Below are 22,991 nucleotides of genomic sequence, written 5' to 3'. Positions count from 1 at the left end.
AATGTCTTTAATACTTCACGAAAACAAACCTGTAGATGCAACCCGAACACCAAAGGGAGAAGGGCCAGGGAGGGAGGCACAGCGCACGCTGCAGGTGTGTGTGAGAAGCAGAATTCCCTGCAGGCAAGCTACCCACTTCTTCCCACCCCACTGCGAACATCACAGGCTTCAGGAAATTAGGTAGACATTCTCAATTTTTAAAGATAAATTTTCTTCCCTAAAAGATTTCTAAAATTCTAAGTCAGAGATTCTTAACCTGATAAACAACAATGGGCTTCTGATGACTCTATATACTCAGTCTCCAGACAGTAAATGCAAAATCTTGTGTGGGTGTACAAATATATATATAAATATACACACACATATGTACACACATGTACACGTACACACAAACACACATAAATATTCTTTTAAACAGCTCTCCTCACCTCACCATCAGGCTTTTGAGTCCATGACCCACAGAAGGTGAAGGGTCACGGCCCTAAGGCAGAAGTTCCCACGTGGAACCCCTGCTCTCTCTCCTCATTCTCCCACGTAGCCACCACCCACCTTGCAGAGCAGAGAACCACCTGTCTTAGCCTCACGGCCAAACGCTAAATGGGAAGGAACTGGCCTGGTGACTGGCTGAGCCTGGTCTCCCCAATTTGCTCCAGGCCAGAGACTAACGTGTGGGAGAGTCCTCCAGGCCAGGAGGGCTGAGGGGGTGGGTGGACACCTTCCCTGGTCTCTCTCGTGGTCAGGGAAGCATGGGAAAAAAGTCAAAACAATATACAAATGAAACCCAGATGCACACCAACAGTAACAGCAGCAAAATAGCTACTGTGCACTCCAAGCCCTATGCTAGATCCGCTTCTAAGACGGACTCAGAATTCTGCAGTCCCCACGTCCAGGTGTGCGTAGTCCCCGCGTCCAGCTGTGCGTAGCTCTTGCTCTATCATGCTGGTCATTCTCATATATACATTAAAGTCCTACCCTCAAAGTCAAGCAGTATAGCCAGCAAGCCACTGAAACAATCAGTATTCAGTTGCCTTTTTAAGCCATCATAATAGGAAAATTGGTGTTCAAATACAGGTTCACAATCCACAGGCAAACCCATTAATGTGATTTCTAAGGCCAGAGAGGCTTTGGCTCTAATAACCAAAAGTGCTCACTACCTACTGCTAATGCACTTACGGGGTCTGCCCAACAGGGACTGTTTTGTTCGATTAGTGTTACTGTGTTTAAACTGTGCCCCATGCCCTCCTTCTGGGCAGACTGTGCATCTTTTTTTTTTTTTCAAAAAAAAATGAGAAGTTTTTTTTTAACTTTAAAATAATTTTAACGTCTCAGTGAGAAAACAGTCAAACACTTTATTACACATCCATATGATGGACTACATGACAGATTTCAAACATCATGTGGCTGGTACAGTACTGACCTAAGGAAAGTTCATTAAGTAGTTAACTGTAAAGTGCAGAAAAGCAGGTTGCAAATAGTTCTGCCTTGACAGATTATTACAGTTTTATTTTTTTCTCTGAGATTTTTGTATTTTCCAAAATTACTACAATGAATACAAATTATTGTTCTAATTGGAAATATAAGGAATTAATATTTTAAAACAAAACAAAAACTCCACAGTGGTTTCCGATAAGACAGAGAGTGAACACAGCAGCCGGCTCCCTTCGAGAATCTAAAGTTGGCCACCGCAGAGAATGAAGAGCACCTGATAATTCTGAGAAACCAAAAAGCTGGGATGAATCCCTGGGGAAATGATGGGCGCTAGAACAGGATCGAATGGTGCGCAAGAACCAAAGAGGGCTGGGTGCTGGGGGAAGAGCAGAAGTTGGGAAGGGACTCTTTGTCCGTTTCTCTCTTCTGTGCAGTTGGCAGACTGTGGCCTGCTCCGCATACTCTTGGGGTGAAAATCCAGAACAGTGGGTAAGTGTCCACAGGCACAGGCAGGCCTATCAGCCCTTGCCTGTTCCCTCACACTACAAGACTGAGTGATAACAAGTCAGGGAAAAAAAGCCATGTCTGGGGCAGAGGTACAGGAGGATTTCCCTGAGGGTCAAGCAGTTAAGAGCTGACAGGGAAACAAGACCCCCAAGGAGTTCAACATCTACTAAACACTAAAACCTATTCCACATGGAGAATAAACCAGACAGAAGAGTAGAATATACACTTAAAAAGCCCACAGATAAATAAAATAAGAATGAGTACATAAAATAAGTATAAAGAGAAACATTTGAACATATTGTATATGAAAATATAGTTGTTGAAATAAAGAATTCAATACATAGGTTGAAGAACACTATGGATATAGCCAAAGAATGAATTCGTGAGCTGGAAGATCAAGTTGGGGAATTTTTTCAGGAGGGTTCAAGAAGATAGAAAATATAAAAGAAAGAGATATGGAAAGCATAGAAGTGTCAGTATCTATATGCTGTTAGTTCTATAAATAGAATAAAAAAATCAACCAGAAGGAATAAATAATTTAAAAAATGATTAAGGATTTTCCTACATTAAAGGAAACTGGAAGATCTTACAGAGTATTACACTAATAGACAGGGAAAAATACACATTCAAGTCACATCACAGTAAAATTAAGAATACTGGAGACAAAGTGAAAATTCTAAGAGCAAAGGAACACAAGTCCATAACTGCAACAAGGGATACAAGCGGAAAACAAAGCTTTATAGGTTCAAAGTTCTTTTCCTTTAATTTTATATCTATCCAAGCTATCCTTTAAATATGAGGAAAAATTAAAAATATTCTTAGTAATTCATAGGGCCTCATAAGGTTTACCACTTAAAGATGCTCTTGGTGAACACTCAAATATTCCTGGAAGAAGAAAAGTAAATCTAAAAGGATTATGAGATTTATGGGAAAGTTGAAAAAAAGCAAAACAAAACCCTCCATGTAAGTTCCCTGTTGTATAAGCAACATAGCCACCACTGTATGTATATTCTAACTGACCCAGAACTAAAATTCTAGACAGGTGGGCAGGTGGGAGGAAAGAAAGAGGGACAGGGAGGAAGAGACAACAGGAAGGTGTGGCTCTGCAGGGGAACATACAGACCTGACATGCTTGAGATACTCACAGGAAAAATAAAGGAAGGAACAACACAGAAGAATAAAAATAAAACACATGCGTTCAAACTTGCAGAGAAAACTTCAGCCTTCTAAAAGAAGGCAAGAAAGGATGGGGAAAAGAATGAAGTTAACTAAAAATTAGATGGCAACAATAAACCCCCCAATACAATAGCAATTTAATTACAAGAAACAAATAAATAGGTTAACATTCAAAAGAGACCCTCTAGATTAAAAAAGAAAAAGAAAAAACCCCTACAATGTTGTCCACAAGGGATTCACTAGGAAAGGATACAGAAAGGATTAAAATAAAGAGATGGAAAAACAGTAGGCAAATACGGAGGCAGAAAATGTCTCTTGACTTTTAATGCAGTTTTGATAAAGAAAAAAAGAAAACATTCTGATAAAATGAATAATTGATCAATCAGACATAATTTTTATGAACATATATACCCCTGGATATAAAGCTTACAAATGTAAAATGCAGTAATTGGTGAAACTATAGGGAGAAATAGACAAATCAACAAATAACACATCCTGGACAGAAACTGGTATTAAGCAAAGATATGAAAGACTTGAATAACACAACAAGCTTGAATGAATAAATACATACAGAACTTTTCACTCAATGGTGAAGTCTTTTCCAACATACAGAGAACATTTGCAAAAACAGATGAAGCTTCAGAGTAAGCCTAAACAAACCTCAGTGAATCAGTGTACCCTTCCAATAATGCAAAACAAAAAGAAAATTGGAATCCTGAAACATAAGTATGACTTGAAAAAAAGTCTTGTCTAACCCTAAGTCTAAGCTGTCTCAATGGACTAGAAACAATCAAAAGCACACAAAATAACCTTTGGCTACTGAAATCATCAGCTTAGAGATGAATGACCAAGCACTATGTATCAAAATTTTAAGAGTTAAATGATACTAAGAGAGAACATGATAGCTTTAAATTCATTTATTGGAAAGCAGAGAAAGATGAAAACAAACAAGGCAAGTATTAAAAGTAAACCCAAAGATGGAAGGTAGGAATAATAAAGGGCAGACAGAGAATGAAAATACAACAGCACAATTAAAAATAAAAACATATTGAGGAAAATTAGTAATGTAGACAAACATCTAGCGAGTCTGATAAAAAAGAAAGGGGTGGTGAAAATAAAAATTTAGAATGAGAATAAAATTACACAAAATAGTTTAAACAAGAGAGGCCTATAAACAACTCCATGCATATGATTTTGAAAACTCAGGCAAAATGGGCAAATTTCTGCCCAAACTGGCACAGTTTTGACCCTCCAAAATAGTTCAATAACTGTGAAAAAATTTAGATGGTAATCCCAGGCCTAGAAAATTTTATGGGGAATAATAGGCTTTCAAGAAAAGATAATCCCTCACTTGTTATTTCTGACATTAGAAAAAGAAGGTGCTCCAGAGAAGAAAAGTAATAAGTAATGACTCTGTGGTATCTTACTATGCTGACAGATAGTGACTGCAATGGGGTGGGGTGGGGTGGGGTGGGGCACTTGATAATATGGGTGAACGTTGAAACCACAAAGAAGTTGCTCATGTGAAACCTTCATAAGACTGTATATCAATGATACCTTAATAAAACAAAAAAAAAAGAAGAAAAAGAAGGTGCTCAAATCGTCTTATGAGACTAACTTACCTTGATTCCAAACAAATAAAAATAGTACAAGAAAATAATGTATGGGTCCCTTTTTCACTTATGAATACAGATTACAAACTTCAATATAATACTGACCCAACTGATTCCAGAAGGGTGTTTAAAAAGAATAAATTGTGATCAATTAAGATTCATCCAAGGAATACAAGGATGGTTATATGTGAGAAAAGCTAACATTACAATGTACTACATTAATGGTCTAAAGGAGAAAAATCACATGATTATCTCAGACTCAGAAAAAGCACATTAAAAAAAATTAGAAACTTAGCAAGAGAGGAGAGACTCCTTCACGTGACAAAGAGGTGCAGGAAGCATCATATTTAAGGAGGAAACTACAAAAGCATTCCCTTTAAACTCTGGTACAAGACAAGGATGCCACTACCATCAGTTGTTTAACATCAGCCTAGGGAGCTTGGTTATAGGATAGGAGAAAGATAAGACACAAGGATTGGAAGAGAAGTAACAAAAACATTATTTCTTTGCAGATAATACTAACACTAACAGAACCAGTATGAGGATTCAACGTGGTTGCTGAATATCAGATAATTTAATACCAAGACCTTGTGCTCAGAGAGAGCTAGTTCTCGTCTTCAATTTGAGATTCCATAACTTTTTGGGCATCAATTTTAACGCTCCATTTTTTTCAAGACCATTTTTCTTCTTTCTATTGTCTACTGGCAAATGTTCCCCACAGCTCAGTCTTTTGCTGTTAGCCCTATTTACATACTTTAAAAAATCTGATGAAGCTCCCCCTGTCTACAGGCTTGCCTTCATATCCTGTTCTAGCTCCATAGTTCTTGGTCCAGTGTTCTCTCAAATACGATTCATCATACCCACCACCCTCTCCTGAAACCAACATTCACCCTGCCAACTCCTCCTTGTCAACTAGATTAGTGTCATTATCACCATTCTCAATGTCATCTAGGCATGAAATATTTACTTGTATTTGTCCTTTCTTAAGACAGTGGGCATTCAATGAATGTTGAATCAAAGGCCTGCCAATGTTTTCTGTCTTTCCTTCTTAGTGCCTCTGGCTTAATCCAAAGCCCCATTCCCGTTTGCTTATTAGATGACTACAGCAGTGCTACATTCTTCTAGCCAGTGAGGGTTCCATTCAAGTAGACCAGGTGTTGGCCATTTTTTGTAAAGCTTAACGTGTAACTCTGCTGTTATAATGTGTAAGTAGCTATACAACAATCCATAACTAAATGTGTGTTGCTATTATTTACAAAAGCAAGTGGAAGGCTAAATTTGGTCCGTGGGCCATAGTTTGCGGACATCTGAAGTAGACTATGAACTTTTTTTCAATTCAAAACTTTTCTTTTCCCTGCTTACTCAATATAGAATCCAATTATCTGGGTAAAAGAAAATCTAATTTACTTTTTTACATATAACACTGGTTGCCAGCTAGAAATTAAAATTAATTATACTTAGGTATGCTGCTCATTACTTTCAGGACCCTATTTTCCCTTTAAATTTATGGACCTTGTAAGAGTAATTTACTGGAAATTACATCAACAGTACTGTAAAGGCTTTGATCTAAGCAGGACAAATCGGAAGGGTTAGCAGCCAAGTAATCTTCCTATCTTTTATGGAAGAATATATCAAGAATGATAGAAGCTGCCAATAAAATATTTTGATTCAATGAAGCAGATTAAGATGACATTGATGGGCTTTCGATTTCAGTAAGCGGGGAAGGCCCAGAATTCTGCTAGCTATAGGAAAAAATAGCAACTTGTTCCCTCTAGACCTTGAGATAAAACTTGATTATAAAGAAGGTATGACAGAAACACTGCAGATGGGCAGCTCAGAAGCATCCTATTCTAGACTTTGAGCAGTCGTTCGTTTTCCCATACTGAAATGGGATATGAACTTCCCCAAGTTAACTCTACTTATCTCTCCATCGGCTAACTTTCTCTTCTTCACTTGCCTTCCTTTACAAACATGGGAAGAACCAGGATTTATGCAATGGACAATAAATTCTTTACAAGTACCTAAAATGGAATAAATAATGCATTTAAAACAATGTTTATGTACTTAGCTTCTTGCCAAATATGACTGTTAATGAATGGCCAACTCAAAATCTTCCAAGTGCTCCCCTCCACACATTAAAGCCAAAGCCAAATGTCTCATCATGGCCTGCAGCGTCCTGCCTGACCTGGCCTCTGCTAAGCCCCTGGACCTCCCTGCTGACTGCAGGCAGTAAGCTGCAGTCACACAGCCTTCTCCACTCTAGACATGCCCGGGGGGTTCTTGCTTCAGGAGCTCTTCATCTCCAGGTCCCTGAAATGCTTTGCCCTCACAGCTCTACACGGCTCATTTCTTCAGGTCTCAGTTCAGATGAGAGCTCCCCGACAAGCTTTCTCAGACCATCCAATCTGATCTAGTCTCTATTGCTCTATAAACAACCCTGCTTTGCTGTTTTCAGTAACTTGTACTACCATCTGAAATTACTCTATACATTTATTCACTTATTTCCTGCACACCATTCTCCCCCCACACATCAATTGAATGTAGATCCATGAGCAAGGACTTTGCCTGTGGGTCACCACTGACTCTCAAACACCTAAATGGGTGCTTAACACACAGCAGGTCCTCAGTAAATGTTAAACAATATTTGACAACTAAACACGTAACCATCACTATTTCACATCAGGCTATGCTTACTGGAAGTGGCAATGGCAACAAATCTCAGAATCCTAGAGGTTAAAGTAAAGGCAACAGGATCTAGAGAGGAATCTGTAATCCTCAGTGCTGGAACATGAAAAATCTATAGGACACAAAGTTTCAGTTAAGCAGGATAAATAAGCTCTAGAGATCTGCTGTACAACATGTACCTATAGTGAACAATAACGTATACTTAAAAAGTTATTAAGAGTCAATCTTATATTAAGCACTTACTACAATAAAATGCAGTGCACCTGGAAACAGCTGATGATACTCTGGATACACTGTGAATCTGGGTTAAGTAACTAAAAAGCTGAGTTGTTAAAAGAGAATTAGAATTACCTGGGGGTGTGTGGTAAGCAAGGAGGATCCAGAGACGTAAGACACTTTCTCGTAATGGGACTGGATAATCCAGTTGGAGCTTCCAAGGGCGTAGCCAGAGCTTAGCGGAGTCACCTGGACGGCACCGAAAAGCTCCTAGGAAAGGACCACAGTAAGAATGCGGGATTAGTTTTCAGCGATGCAGTCACTCCAGATGAGTTTTTGCAGGAAAATGTAACAGACATGTCCTTCTCCACTTACAAATAGAAACTATTCTAAAGTAAACCAGAAAGTTTAAAGTAAAACAGAATGGTGATGGAGACCTTATGGTGGACACAGTCAGCAATTCTCTAGTCTTTACTTGTCGCCTCTCTGAGAGTCTGAGCCTATCCACACCTTGCCGGGCAGCCAGGCCTCCATCGCTAAAATGCAGAGTTGATATATTACCAAAGGGCCCAAAGAGACAGACACTTGTTTTTTATTTTTTCCAGGTTAGGTGTTAATCTCTTGGTCCTGTACTGACTAGCTCTGGGCACTAGTTAACAGAAATGGGAACCCTTATTATCAGGTCAGAGCTCAAAAGTTATGCTTGCCAAATTGCTTCTTGGTCTCTTTTATGTTCTGTTCCCTATCTCACTTGTCCCAGATCTGTAGTGTCCACTGTTTAAAAGTGAATAGGATGAGATGCCTTTCTCCTGACTCATGACATGCTGGCCAGTAGAATGCTGGCTAGTGACTGGGAATGTGAAAAGCTCAGCAATTGGAACAATAGGTGTGTCTAGAAGTGAGGTTGAAGGTGAGCCTAAAAATGACAGGATTTGTTGAAAAACTTGGTTAAGAATCAGTAAGAACCTGGGAGGATGAAGAAAAATGACAGATAGTACAAGATTCCTAGTGACTAAGTGGCTTAAAAAAGGAAACTATAAGATTCTTCCAGAGTAACTATGAATCAAAAGCATTCATGAATCCCTTAAAATAATATCGACACTCACAATTTTCTGAGAGTATCCCACCAGCTGGACTTTACTAAGGGCAGAGTTCACCTCCTGCGCTGCATAACATCTTCTCCAGGTTGACACTTCCACTGCGTCCTTGAGAGGAGAAGGCAGCAGCCTATAAGTAGATCACAATACCGTTTCTTTATGCTATAGAGTAATTCGTCCATTTTGTCTTAGTTGTCCGACTTACTGACATATAATTGTTTTAGGATTCCTTTATAACTCTTTTTATTTTTGTAAGGTTGGTAGTGCTGTTGCTTCTTTCATTTCTGATTCTAATAATTTGATATTCTCTTTTCAATCTAGGTAAAGGTTTTGTCAGTTTGGTTGATATTTTCAAATAACCAAACTTTGGTTTCATATTCTCTGTTGTTTTTCTATCCTCTATTCTGTTTATCCAGCACATAGGAGGCTACTGTTTTTTTTTTTTTATCCAGTCTGATTATCTCTGCCATTTGACTGGATTGTTTAATCCATTTACATTTAATATTATTATTGATATAGTTGGATTACACCTACCAATTTACTTTTTGTTTTCTATATGTCTAATATCTCTTTTGTTCCTCTGTTCCCCCTTTACTATTTTTTTTTGGTACTAAGTGAATATTTTCTGATGAATTTCATAACACACAGGCACAGCAGACACATCACATGAAGAGGCTTTCGTTGTTCAGCGGTGGGACAATCTGAGCTGCAAAAAAGACGATACTGCCACGGATTGAAGGGTACATGGTTCAGAGTGGGCTGTGACTGGATTGTGGACAGGGAGGGGCTTCTGAATTACTGGAAGTTTTCTATTTTCTGACCCCGGTGGTAGTTATAAAGATGGCTGCTTTATAATAATTTATTAATTACATATTAATTTTGCATGTTTTTTGGTACCTGTGTTTTAAATTATAATAAAAAGGTTAGCTTCAAAATACGAAATGTAGTATGCTATCTTTTCTTCCTTTTAACCTTTACTTGGTCTTATTTTTCTACATAACTGTTAAGTGTTCACTACCAGCCAAAATATTGATATTTCTATAGTTATTTTGGTGGTCTGAAATTCATTCTTCAGAAATGAAAAACTCATAGATAGGTTAGGAAATAAAGTTTAGAGAATTTCCCAGGCAAAACAAAAACAACAAAATGGAAAAGGAGAAAAAAATTTGAATTCCAGGCCAGGAGTTTTGACATCTAAGTAACAAGAGTTGCAGAAAGAACACAAAAAAATGAGAGAAAATTTTAAAAATTTAAAAAAAAAAAAATTTTTTTTTAACCAGAACTCAAGTTTTCTAAATGGAAAATTGATAAGGACCACAGCAAATGAGTAATTTTATATATACATGTTCCATCTACATTGATAATATATATGATATTCAGCTCATGTTAATTCCCCACCTCCCTCTCCCTTATGCTTAAATTCCTTGGGTATCTTATTTGGGTACCTTAAATACTGACTACACTGTTTTTCAAATCTAAAACTATTTAATTATTTGTCATTTCTCTATTTCAAAATGTCTAAAGGTTTCCTTTCTCATCTATGTTGGGTAACTATATTTTAACAAATTAACAATTTTGGTAAATTTTCTCTCATTTAGACAAAAGATTTAAACTAGGAATTAGTCAAATGTACTGTTGGCTTTTTCAAAGGCACAATGTTTCAGTACTGTTTTGTACAATGTCAACTTGCAACTCTTCTCTCCTTTTGGTGTGCACTGGCTGATTTTAACCAAGCAGGTCACCACTATTATGCTCTGTTGCCATAATCTTGCCCATACTGTTTCCTTATCCAGGAATGATCCCCTCCCTCATTCAAACCCTACCTAGCTTGCCAAGCCCAGCCTAAGTCTTGCCACTTCATATGTAGTCTGCACAAATTCCTTGGGTGCAAGAACTATGTCTTAATCTATTCAGGCCTTTCCCTATAAACTTATCATAATGCCAGCCACCTGAAAGTTAACAAAAAACATCTGAAGTCCTCTGAATTCCATATTTATACCCACAAATTCCTCTTGTTAACATCTTTTTTCCCCCTTTTGAGATATTCAGTCACTGTCATTACTTCCCTCTGTCTACTAACATCTTGTCTAACTTAGCTTTCTCTAAAATTCTCCTTATGCTTACCTGAGGCCATAATTAGAGAGGCATTTATTGAGTCATTCAAAGCCATTAGGATTATTGGTTGATTTAGGATAAGTCGAACAAGGGTACTAGCTGTGTTTTTTCTGCCTAATTTATCAAAGTCAAGTTCTCAGAGTCTAAATGTTTAAGTACTTTCTAAAAGATTTCATTGTTTTGCTGTGTTCTTATCATACTTGAGTACTTAACAAATTCTCCCCCAGTGACTTGACATCATGCGGGAGCTCTGCCGTTTCTTCTTCCGTCCTACCAGCACAAGATCATGTGTTTTTGTTAAAGAGAAAGACTTTTAAGTCCACAGGGATCACTTAAAAGCTTATAAGTAAAGCATTGGTCGGGCTTTTTTCTAAGTGTCTGCTGAATGAATGAACAAACAAAATGAATGGAAGAGCAGAACATAAAGAGTACAAGAAGCAGAAAAGTTTTTTCCTCTCATTAACAAATGTATGCCTGAAATACATGTGAACGGGGTGGAGTGCAGCTGTGTCAGCAGAGTGACGACCTCTGTGGAGTTTAGCAAAAGTGGAGCCTGAAAATCAAGCATTCTTCAATCTTACCTGAAATGAGACTGTGATCCCTGATTTTGTTTTAGATGAATTTATCTCTAAAAGGGACAAAGGCAATTGCTTAGGCTACCGAAGCATGATAGAAACAACTCTTAAGAGGACCTAAACTCTCTCTGCTTTAATTCTATGCTCATCAAAAAAACTCTTATCTGTAATTTGATCTCTTAAGTGGACTTGCTGTCCAGAACAGAGTGTCTTAGACAGATGAGCCATTTCAGTTCTGGAGCCAGGCAGAATCTCAGAATAAAGCGATTAAGTGGGATTTTTGTTTGTCAGTCGATATCCTGGAGTTTAGTTAGCATCAATCAGTCCTTCAGAGGCTAATCAACTCTGAGTGAAATGAAATGATTAGGTTTCTGGAAACTGCAAAGCTGAAGCACAAGCCGCGATACTCCCTCAGAGTACTGCCACTCCGTGAGCACAGGCTTAAGGAGCCTCTCCCTCGGACAGCTGCAAGACCTGTAACGTAAGTGAACTTGGAGGTAACATAATTCAGTTTTCTTATTTTGAAGAGAAGGAGACTGAGTCCCAGAATGAATGACAGAGCTAACTAACTAGAGGCAACAGTGGGACTGTTGGTTTTCCTCCTACTACATACCTTCCTTGCTTTCATCAGGAAAGGTCATATCCATGGATAAGCCAGGCACTGGAAAGCAGATGTGTGCTAGTTGCTGGAAGGGCGGTGGCATATGAACCAAGTATCATTAAAGGGGAAAAGGATGCTGGTGTTTACTGAGCACCAACTATGTACCTGGCACTATTTTAAGGTCTCTCATTACTCATTTATTCCTCACAGCAACCCTTGCAGTTCCTAATATTATTTCTGTTTTATAAATGAGAAAACAGAGACTAGAATAAATATACTGCTGCAGCTACCAAGAGGCAGATCTGAAATTCAAACACTAGTCTGACCACCAAGCCCATAACTTTACTTTCTTTCTGCTATACAGTGAGACCTTGGTCAATGCCTGCGGAGCGTCAGCACAGAGGGACTTCAAGCACAGTATGCTTTTTTCTTAAGGTATAAGCCCACATTTTAAGCTCCGAGTACTGGAAATTGTCTTAACATTTCAGTCAGGAACATATCAATGCCTACCTTCTTAATGCATGTGAGAGGGTTATGACAGTATCCTGTAATGATTTATTCTTAATTATAATGGTAGATTACCAGTCTTACACAAAACACACTAGCCTTACACAAAAAATATTAGTTGCTGGGTTAGTTTCTTACATGGAATATTTTGCTTTAAATTTTCTCATTAAAAAACCTAAGCTCTGAAGCTCTGAAGCTTCTGAAGTGTGGAAAGCCAGAGGCTCCAAAATTATATTGCAAGGGATTCTCCCTTTCCTACCCTTCAAAATCTCTTTTTCAAGGCAAACTGCAATGTCAAAATGAGGAAGAAGGATGACTAGCTTCTAAATAAATCTCAAGGAGTGGGGTCAACTGAGGCAGAGACTCAGACACCCGCCGAAAAGTGAGAGCAATAGTTTTTTTGGGGCATACATATTAATACTAAATCAAATGCTAATTCAAACAAACTTCAAATGATTTAAGGACATTTGTCAGATTCCTTTGACCTATGAGTTTGAAATACTTTATCATTTTCTTTAGTTGGTGGTCTTATTAGTAACTTAATGCTCCTAAGATGCACTAATTCTAGGCACTCAACAAGAGACTGCTTGAATAAGGTTTAAGCATAAGTCAAAAACTTAGACTTAAGTATAAATATGTACATATTATATATACTTGGGGTTTCGAGCCTCAAATACAACCCAATGAGGTGTTTTGCCTGGATCATATAGGATTTTATTTAAATGTGTGAGCCAACATTTTTAAAAGATGAAAAGAAACACATACCAAATATCCAGGTTACGAGCTTCTCTTTAACAGAAAAGAGAAGGAAATTTGGCAGCCATGGGCTCATGTCCCCACAGCCACAATCTGCTGAGGCTGGGGTGGGCTGCCCCCTTTGGGGCTGTGGTTGGTCACCAGCCCACATTTCCCAGCAGCCCGCCATACGCACCTCACTCCTGCATCCCTTTCCCATCCCTGGAGGCATCTGAGTTTGTGGCACCTACTTTAGAGGAACTGGACAAGGAGTGCAGGAATTAAAAAAAGAAAAAGAAAAAACAATAAAAAGATAAAGAGAAGACACAGCCCATACTGCTTAGGAAAAATGTCAATGTATTAGATAGCAAAAAACAGTGTTTCTTAGTATAGTATGCCACAGTACCTTGGGACACTAGAAATCAACTGACTTGTGATAGAGATTTTGAAGTGACATAAATCTTTCAGTATAAATGTTGTTCCATGAGGTACTTTAAGTATTCCAGCCTAAGGTTGTTCAATTCTAGGGGAATATTTCCAGAGAACTCTTTTATCTGATGTCAGTTATGAAACAGCTCTTCAAATTCTCCTACCACTTCTAATATTCATGCTGAGTTTATCCAGGAGAACAAGAGGACACAGCTTTCTTGGTCTGTCTGACACTTCGGCATATTCTTCCCAATAATTAGGCTCTTCTCTTTCTCTGTCAGTAACTATGGTTCATCTTGTGCTCAAAAGCCAAAACAAAATGCCTGACCAGAAAACAAAAGACCTGATCAGCACTATTGTTATGATAAATTTAATAAATGAGATAAGGTTTGTATGAAATAAATGAGATAAGGCCCACGTGGAATCAATGAGATAAGGCCTCCAATAGTGCAAGTTATTCTTGTTGCCCCTCTACCAAGCTAGCTTTCAACAGTTTCTGATTTTTGCCCACCAGGTGGCAAGACAGCAAATTCAAGGTTTTATTTCAACTCGCACTTTTTTTTAAAAAGGGAGATTTCTTAAGCATCTTATGAAATAACTTTCAGGGCCCCTCCCTAACTTTCTGCTCCTTCCAGTTCAATTCACTCTCCTCCCTACCCTACCCAAGACGGCACTTTTGTGAGTCAGTCATTTGTTATTTTGTGCATTTTACAAAGAAAGGGAGGCAAAGGAAAATTGCCAAGGACTCTGCCCAAGGTCACAGAAGAAAAGGCAAAATGAGGACTTGGGACTTCCTAAGACTTGGCACAGGGCTTGGGAGTCAGGAAACAGCAACCTTTGAACATTTCTGGTGTGCCAAAATTATCTAAGGCCGAATATTATAAAGGATATAAATTTAAAAGGAGGAAGTAACGGAAGCCAAGGTGTACATGTTCCACAGGGACAGAAAACAATGTCCCAAGGCTCCCAACAGAGAGATGGAAGCACTGGTCTGATGTGGCCTGGGGCACACGGGAGGGACAAGAAAAGGGGAAGGAGGCAGAGTGACGGGCCGGAGGGACACAAAGAGGAGGGGAGGGGCCCTGCACTAAGCGAGTGGGCGCTCAGGTCCAGGAAGCCATTCCTGTCCAGACAGAAGACCCAGACACGTGCATGTCCAGAAAATATTTCCTGATGTGAAGCCATACAGACACCGGACCCGCAGTCGAGGAGCGAGTGACATAAAGAAGATTCATAAAGCACGGGAGAAAACACACAGTGAAACATACTCCTCCTGCTCACATGAGAAGGGGCTTCTAGGCATGCGGGAAGAGGCAGGTGTGGGCTTGGGGGCGGCCGGGAAAGGGGCTAAGGGCACGGGCTCTGGAGCCCAGCAGCCCCGCTGCGCAGGTCTGAATCCAAATCCTACTGCTCAGGAGTTGGCCGACCTCGAGCCACTTACTTAACCTCTCTGTGCCTGCTTCTCTTCTGTAAGATGATAATGTTAAAAAATTAAATGAATTGAATAAAACATTGAGTAAAGTGTCTGGCACACAGCAAGTGTTACCTAAGTAAAATAAATCACGTGTATACAAAGGACTGTGTAGAGGAGACTCGCATGCTCAAACTGAGAGACAGTTACAGTATAAAAACAAAGCATATTCTCTGAGCTACACATACTTATTCTTGTAGAAACAATATTCACAAAAACGAAGACATTTTGAAGTTTAGATAACCACACGGCTAACAGATCACTGACCAGAGGGAAAGAGAACCCAGCGACAAGGTGGCTGGAAAAGGGCGGACTCGGGCAGGAGACATGCAACACGCGCCATCTAAGAAGTCACAGGGTGGGTTTTGACTCCAGGCTCTGGATGCTACACCTGGAAGGTTCTGGATGCTAGGCGCGGACAGTTGGGACTCCTGTGGTGCCTGGAGGTGAGGGCAGCAGTTGGTAGATTAAAGAGACTGCAGTATGTTAAGAGTGACTGGTGTCCTTTGCTGCCAAATAAACGGGAGAGCCTGGAAGCAGAGTCAAACTGCCTCCTGGCCCCCTCTGTTACAGTTCAACTTACTTCAGACCTTATAATCTGTTTTCTGATCCTAGCCCTCTCCTGAGACTAACCTCCCTGGGATTTCTATAGCCAAGGGCCTCACCTCCATCCTATGTGATGGTATTTCTGCAGCATCTGATGCCACTGACAAGCCTGGGATTCGGGAAGCTCCCTTTTCCCTGTGGCTTCCACTATGGTTCTCCTCTTATCTTCCTAATTATGACATCACAGCCTCTTTCACAATTTTTACCAAATCTTTTCAGTTTTATCTCAAAAATTTCTGTTAAGTTTGACCCTTCATGCTCATTATGAGGCCTCAGTTCGGGCCTTTGTTCTCTCCCCTGGGTTTCTGGCACAGCCCTACCCCTGGTCCGCCTGCCTGAATTTCTGCACCTACTTTCAGAGTTACTTTCCCCAAACAAATACGTGATCACACCATTCTCCTCTTTATAATCCTCCCACTTTCAATAATATAAAAGCCAAACTTCACACCTTAGAAGCTTCATTGCTCCAGTGGAATGTTGTAGATCACTGGCCACCTCTCTCCTCACCCACTGCAGTCCACTCTTAACTTCTCTCTGCTCCTGGAACATATATATATCCTGCAGTGCTGTGCCCAGACCCGACTTTCTGACCTTTTTTATCTGGAAAAGTCCTCTTGTTCCTCCAACACCTGCCTTAACTGTCATCGCCTAAGGACTGTCCTCCTCAGCTTCCCTACGGAGTGAGTTCTTCATTTCTGAGTGCTTACAGCACTGTGATCAAGCATCTCTTATAATACATGCCATCCAGGACTGTAATATACTTGTTTAATTGTCTGATTTCCCCTTAACCCATGGGCGCTGCCATGATAGAGCCAATTGTTTTCCTAACTCCCAAACCTAGCACAGGACCCTGCACATGACATTGTTGCCTCTCACAATATGTTGGTTGAGTCAAACAACCCTTTCATAAAACAGGTAAAAGAGAATCTTTAGCTCTAACAGTATACATGTTTAAGAATAAAACAAGTAAACGAACGAGTCAGTGTGGCAAAGCCGGAGGCTCTGCTGTCCAGGGGAGTCGACAGGCCTGCTGCTCACCGCTGAATGTCCTTGTTCTTCCACAAGGAGGCCGACTGAGCCTTGGGCACGCGTTCAATGAAATTCACCAGCTCTTCCATGAGAAGCCTGAGTTTATAAACAAAAAAAAAAGGGATGAACACTCCTAAGGAAATCAGAAAACACTGAACTCTTAACACTGTGAGAAACAGCTTGTCTGCTTTCAGCCTCTCAACCATCTTTCTCTCTGCTGCACATAAACTTGGGCACCACTTTACATAATGCTGAACAAAAACCTAGCCACCTCACTGAATTTCCATGTTAAAAATTCAGAATGTAAATGATTTAAGTCACCTTTAAAACAAGCCTGAAATTTATTAGCATTTGAATGCTGAACAACTTTATTCCATTTCCACTTATTTATTTATTCCTAATACCACCTCCTTTCATCTTGAAGGACTGGTACTAGTTCTGGCAAGTCAAGGTGTGGCATCCTTCTGTCTGCAGCTGCCCGGAGAACCATCTGGTGTGTCCACACTCAAGCTTTAACTTGTTCAGACTGTAGTCCAGTGTTTTCAGCTTATCTTCTTGAAACTGATCATCTCGAGTGTTTTACTTTCCTATGTCTCTGCCTCTGATCCCTTATGTTTTTCTGTACACGCTGTAGGTAATGTGATGACACAAAACAAGGACAAATTTTGTTTCATTTTTGCTGATTCCATCTTTTTTGGTGGACTTCTGCAAGATACTAGAATCCAAAACTAAGAGTCTATATTGACACCTACATTCCTTATTTTGGGTCTTGATATTTCACCTTACGTCATACTTGTTAGTTTTCTTCAACACAATTCTTTTTCCTGGGGTAATTTCTTCACAATTGTTCTCACTAAATGATTCTATGGATACTTGAAGCGGCCACCTGCCTCAAGAAGGCTTGGAGAGGGTAGGGAGAGTCGGTGGAGCATTCTCAGAGCGAGAGGAAGGCTCCGAGGTCTGTACTCCTTAGGGTCCTGAGTTTCACTCCATCAAAGGTACAGCTAACTTAACCATCTAATTACTTACCCTGTTTTTTACAAGCTGTCTCCATTTATAGTCTGCACTAAGCCGTCCAAGAGGGAACATTCTGAAAGCAAGTACTAAAGTTTCTTTACTCAAATATGCTATGTGCCTTTCTCCTGAAGCTCTTGGACCTCATTTTTGTGGCATCGTGCTCAACATGACCTCCCCTAATTATATCGTCTGCACAGAGGCGCTGCCTTGGTGGACACCTTCTTCCACTTTTTGTTAGAAGAAAAAAAGGACTAATGAAGACTACTCATAGCATCAATCTCTAGGCAATTCCAGTGAACATCTGTTTTATCTAGAGAGTTGTCTATTCATGCCTGTTCTTTGGGACAGCTGCTCAGAAGCAAATAACAACTGCTCCTGACACTAACCAGTCAGCACTGAAGGAAGGATTTGTCCAGCCACCTTCCAGTGCGGTGAGATGAACATGTCTCACCTGCCGATCTGAACGGTGGGCTCTGTGGCATACACTGTGCCCGTGAACCCCGTGTGCTCGGTGATGTAGGGCAGCGCCATCATGCAGTGATAGTTAGAGATGAGGATCACATCTACCGTAGACAGATCTATGAGCTCGGTCTGAAAAGGAAGGAAGGGGAGGGAATGATATATACCTGTTCAGTGCACATAGATCAACACGATGGGCCTGAAAAACGATGTTGTCAGAATGCAGAGAAGTCGTTTCTGTACTACAGAATAATGATGTCTTTCCTGCAACACTTCTATTCTCTCATTTTAGGGTATTTCCTGATATTGACATTAAGTAGGACAGGTGGCCAACAGCGAAGATGCAGCCAGTCTACCAGCTGCCATCCGATTTTATGAAACCGAGCTCTGAGTTAGATGCATGAGGATAAATGGCAACAGGACACTTGGGCACCTGCTGCCTGGCACTGGCAAGTGAACCAGGCAACATGAAGCAGAAAAAGCACAATATAAGCTGTGTGGGGATCTAGAATGTAATGCACCACCACTACGGCTCACTGGGACACAGAGGGAGCAGCGGGTAGAAACCAGCTCATCAGACGTCACACGTGGAAGGCAACGTTTTTTGGGGTAACTTTTGACCACTAGTGCTGGATACAGAGCCAAAGAGAACCACAGTGACAGTGTCATCAGAGGAAATTATACCCTCATAGTCTATCCTAATTTCAACTCCAAGTCTACCCTTTACTCCATTAGTCATGGAAAAAGGGAAAAGAGGTTGGCAGATAAAGGAAAATGCTATGAAATGCTAGTAAATGTTATGGAAACTCTTTCAGTAGAAGGGGATGTTTCCCCATAAGTTCAGGCTCTACCTGTCTTTTAAGGCTCAGTTCCCTGCTTCCACTAAGCCTTCCTGATTTGCCCAGATGAAAGCCACCTTGTCCTCAGAACTCCAAGGTACTTTATGCATGCCCCTCTTCTGGCAATTATCATTCCGTACAATAGCACCCCAGACTGTCACTTTGTTCTTGAAATATTAAATGTGTCTGAGATCAAGAACCCAGTGTGCCTCTTCTCTGCCCCTCCCAGCTGTGGCAGCCAGTATGCAGCGGACATTGGTGCACTGTCGATGAAGGAACGCCTCCTTACAAGCGGCACCCTCTGTGAGGTGCTTCGGCTCAGAGCCATCCCCTCAGGCACACAGCTCTCCCTCCAGGAAGTTCCCGTGGGAAATGGGATGGTGCCCTAGCACTGCATGGGGCTAAGTCAAGGAAGTGTTTTAGTTAAGAAATTGAGATGTTCCCCACGGAAAAGAAATAACAGAGTCTGTACCATCCTTGCAAATGACAGAGACAGTGTGCCGTTTGGCTGTGGTATTTTCTGGTTGAATGACTTTACATATACAATAAGTTAATTTAATAAAGCCACCAAGGCGTAATCAGCTCCTGAGGACCGCATGTAGATTAGAGGTCAGAAGCTGCTCACCGCTAGGGCAACAGCGATCTGCGTGAATAAAATGCCTAATGACAGTAACAGCCAACTGACACCACCCTTAGTCCATGCTGTGCGCTGCACTCCAGGACAATATCCTCATAATGAAGAGTCCTGGAACATTCTGCTGGCCCCATTCCCTTCTCCCTCTCTAGAACCATTTTAAACAAGTAAGGAAATTAAGACACAAGGGCAGGGTGAAAGATCCAGAAGAAAACAAGGGAACCACAGTTGAAGCAACAATAAAGCTCAAAACCATCTCCACTTCCCCTTTCACATATAGCAACTGGGCGAGAATATTTGAAATTTCTCTTTAATGTAAAATAATCAGCCCACAGAATCTAGAATGAGAAGTTTTGTGAGGACACATGAGAAAAAAATATATACACATATATTCTGTCTGCACACACATCAAGAGTGCCTACACAAACATTTTTTCTCTGAGAAATAAATTTAACATCCAAATAATGCTTATATACTCATATTTTAACTTTAAACTTGTACACAATTGAGTTTGACAGATCATGAATTGGATCAAGCAACCATAGTTTATTGGTTGTTTATTTTACTGTCCTACATCTTATACACAGTCTATGGTGTGGGCTGGGGGATACAAAGATATTTAAGGTAGCTGCACTAGATTACAAACTCCATGAGGACTGGGATTGTCTGCCTGGCTCACCCACGAGGCAGAAGGACTGGACGTGCTAAGTATCTCTGTCCTGATTCTATAACTCTCCCATTTTCTCCAAATCATATGATGCTCTAGCTTTACCCTAAAATAGTGACTAACCTGATATAAACTATAATAAGTTATAACACAATGCAAGTTGAGAAACCTTATATGCCTCCCAAAACCCTAAATACATCAATAATCCTTAGCCCAGCAAGAGGTGTGAAACAGTAACTGCCTAATTTCAAAGTTCAGTACTCTGTGGAGCAAGGCAGGACGTCATCGGACCACCAACTCATAAATTCTACATTGCTGTCCATAAACTGAAGGTGTAGCAGTCAGGGTCCCATGTGGTAAACGGACAGTAAGTGTAGCACCTGGGATTAGGCATCTCTGAACAGATGGGGAACTGCCCACCCATTCTCAAATGACAAATGAAGATGACAAGAAGGCTTGAACAGCAGTTAGGAGTGCGGGATTCTTGGTAACTCCACCTTCACCTTTCTTACTACTTTATCTCAAACATTTTCCTTTATTTGCCACCACCAATTACCATGTCCTTCTTTTTCTTCCTGTCTTTCCCTCCACTACCCCAAAAGGGCATATACACGTACTTCAAAGAGCTGAAAAAACATTTACCTACAGGATCAAAGAAAGTGCTGAAATGGAGAGAGGAAGAGGGGACAGAAGGATGGGAAAAAGACTGCCACATCTGCTTTTCCCTTTAGCACCGAATGGTGAGAGCATTTCCTCCGTGCACTGCGACCTATCATGTGCACGGTGAGAACAGGATGGTGGCTTCTCACTGATTTCCTCAGGAATGCCGGACGAGCCACTGCTACTGGACACCTCGTCTGTTGACAACACTATCCAGGCCACTCTGGGGATTAGGCCTGTCTGCTGAGATTAGTTTCATTTCAACTAATGGGAACTGATTTCATTTCCTTTAAAATGATGGGCCTGGTCCCAAACACTTCTAAGAAGGCTCACTGTGGAAACAAAATGTAACTGATGGAGATCCATGACTCAATTCAGAATTTATGAATTTCTAGCAATATTCGAGATGATATTTCAAGTCAGGAAGAAGTTTTAGTTTACTGTATTGGCTGAATAACAGTGATTGCCAATTACCCACTGTAAGCAAGAGTAGGAAAAGTATGGCTCATCTAAGACATGGGCACTTATAATAACAAAACCGAAAGGTTTGAGTTTTTTCTTTATCTTGCTCAAAACTATGCCCTTGTACAAATGTCAGAGGGGATTACAAGAAGAGCTAGGAATAGGAAGAAGAGTGTGACTTAAAATGACTTTCAGACAACATAAAAAGCTCCTAAATGATTATATTTTAGCTGTATAACAATGTGGAATAACAGATTCATTTCTATTTGAAAATAGAAAGCTAAGCCTCTTAAAATTATTTCCTGACTTCACTTTGAGATATGACAAGATATACTTTGTATCTACGGTAAGATTCACTTTAATCTTACCTCTGGTAGGCAGAATTCCGGCACAGAATCCACAAATACGTGACCTGAGCACTCCTTTAGCTCCTAGAAGAAAAGGAAAAATTCTAGGAAGAGATGTCCAATACATACAGCACCAAAGAAATTTCATCCCCAAACTCAACTTTCCATGAAGAATCACAGATGGCTAGAGTTGGTGGGAAGCTAGAAAGTTTTTCCAGCCAACTGTTCCCTGTTCAGGCTCAGGGAGGCTAAATTTCTATTCAGGATAAAAATGGCTTGTTGGCTAACTCAGGATCTGAACGCACATTTCTTGATGCCTCTTCAAGGAAGCCATGCATGGGCACATGCTGCTTCCACGACTCACGACCCAACCCTTTCCAAATAACACCTGTGTGGATGATACTGCAACACCAGAATGATCTGGGAGCACTGGTGGGCATACAGATTCCTGGGCCCTACCTAAGACCTAAGGGACCCAAACGCTGGCGATGAGGCCATGGAACTTGTATAACACTCACCTCTAGTGATTCTGTTATATAGTCAGGTTAGGGGCCTGGCCCTAGACAAATGACTTAGAGCCTCTTTTCCCCCTGCCAAGGGGCACATAAGGAGGGACAGCAAGAGTAGAGAATAGGGGTTAAACAACTGTCACCATTTCCTCTGTGGATATAATCTTTGTCCTTGCAGAGCGTACAGTTTATTTTGGATTACAAGCCACATGTGTTCATGCAGAAGGACAGAGTATGCTTACAAAGAAAGAGAACCTGGCAAGCCTGGCTGCTCCACCAATGACCTACCATATTAAATACACCTGTCTTAGTCTGGAGTCCCTCACAAACAGACCCTGGAGAAGCTTCCAAAGGAGAGGCTGAAAAAGAGTCGGGGCAAGGCAAGTGGTAAAAGGAAAGGGAGGCAGCTGGTAATGGACATGTGCTGACCTACATACCACTGTGGGCAACTGGGACTCATTCATCCCCACGGGGAAAATCTGAGAAATGGTATAAAACTTGGAGCTTAGAGTCAGCCTACCCAGGGACAACAGGTCTGGTATATTTCCATAGCGACTCCTGCAGTTGGTAAGTTTGGGGAAAAAACTTGGGCAGAGCTACACAGGTA

General features: G+C 40.6%; 1 protein-coding gene across 2 annotated transcripts in view; it reads right to left on the bottom strand.

Annotated features, from left to right (window-relative positions):
- INTS9 (integrator complex subunit 9) overlaps positions 1-22,991 on the bottom strand; it is a 90,060-nt gene that overhangs the window by 29,401 nt on the left and 37,668 nt on the right. For both annotated transcript variants that reach the window (XM_036888953.2, XM_036888954.2), the window contains exons 4-8: positions 21,897-21,959; positions 18,259-18,398; positions 16,800-16,886; positions 8,732-8,852; positions 7,761-7,895 (exon numbers count right to left, since the gene is read on the bottom strand). In XM_036888953.2, coding sequence (XP_036744848.1) covers positions 7,761-7,895; positions 8,732-8,852; positions 16,800-16,886; positions 18,259-18,398; positions 21,897-21,959 — 546 coding nt within the window. The remainder of the gene's footprint in view (positions 1-7,760; positions 7,896-8,731; positions 8,853-16,799; positions 16,887-18,258; positions 18,399-21,896; positions 21,960-22,991) is intronic.

The sequence above is a fragment of the Manis pentadactyla genome, chromosome 1, assembly GCF_030020395.1.
Source record: "Manis pentadactyla isolate mManPen7 chromosome 1, mManPen7.hap1, whole genome shotgun sequence".
NCBI lineage: Eukaryota > Metazoa > Chordata > Mammalia > Pholidota > Manidae > Manis > Manis pentadactyla.
Note: the sequence above shows the minus strand (reverse complement) of the source record. Positions and strands in the feature narration are given on the sequence as shown.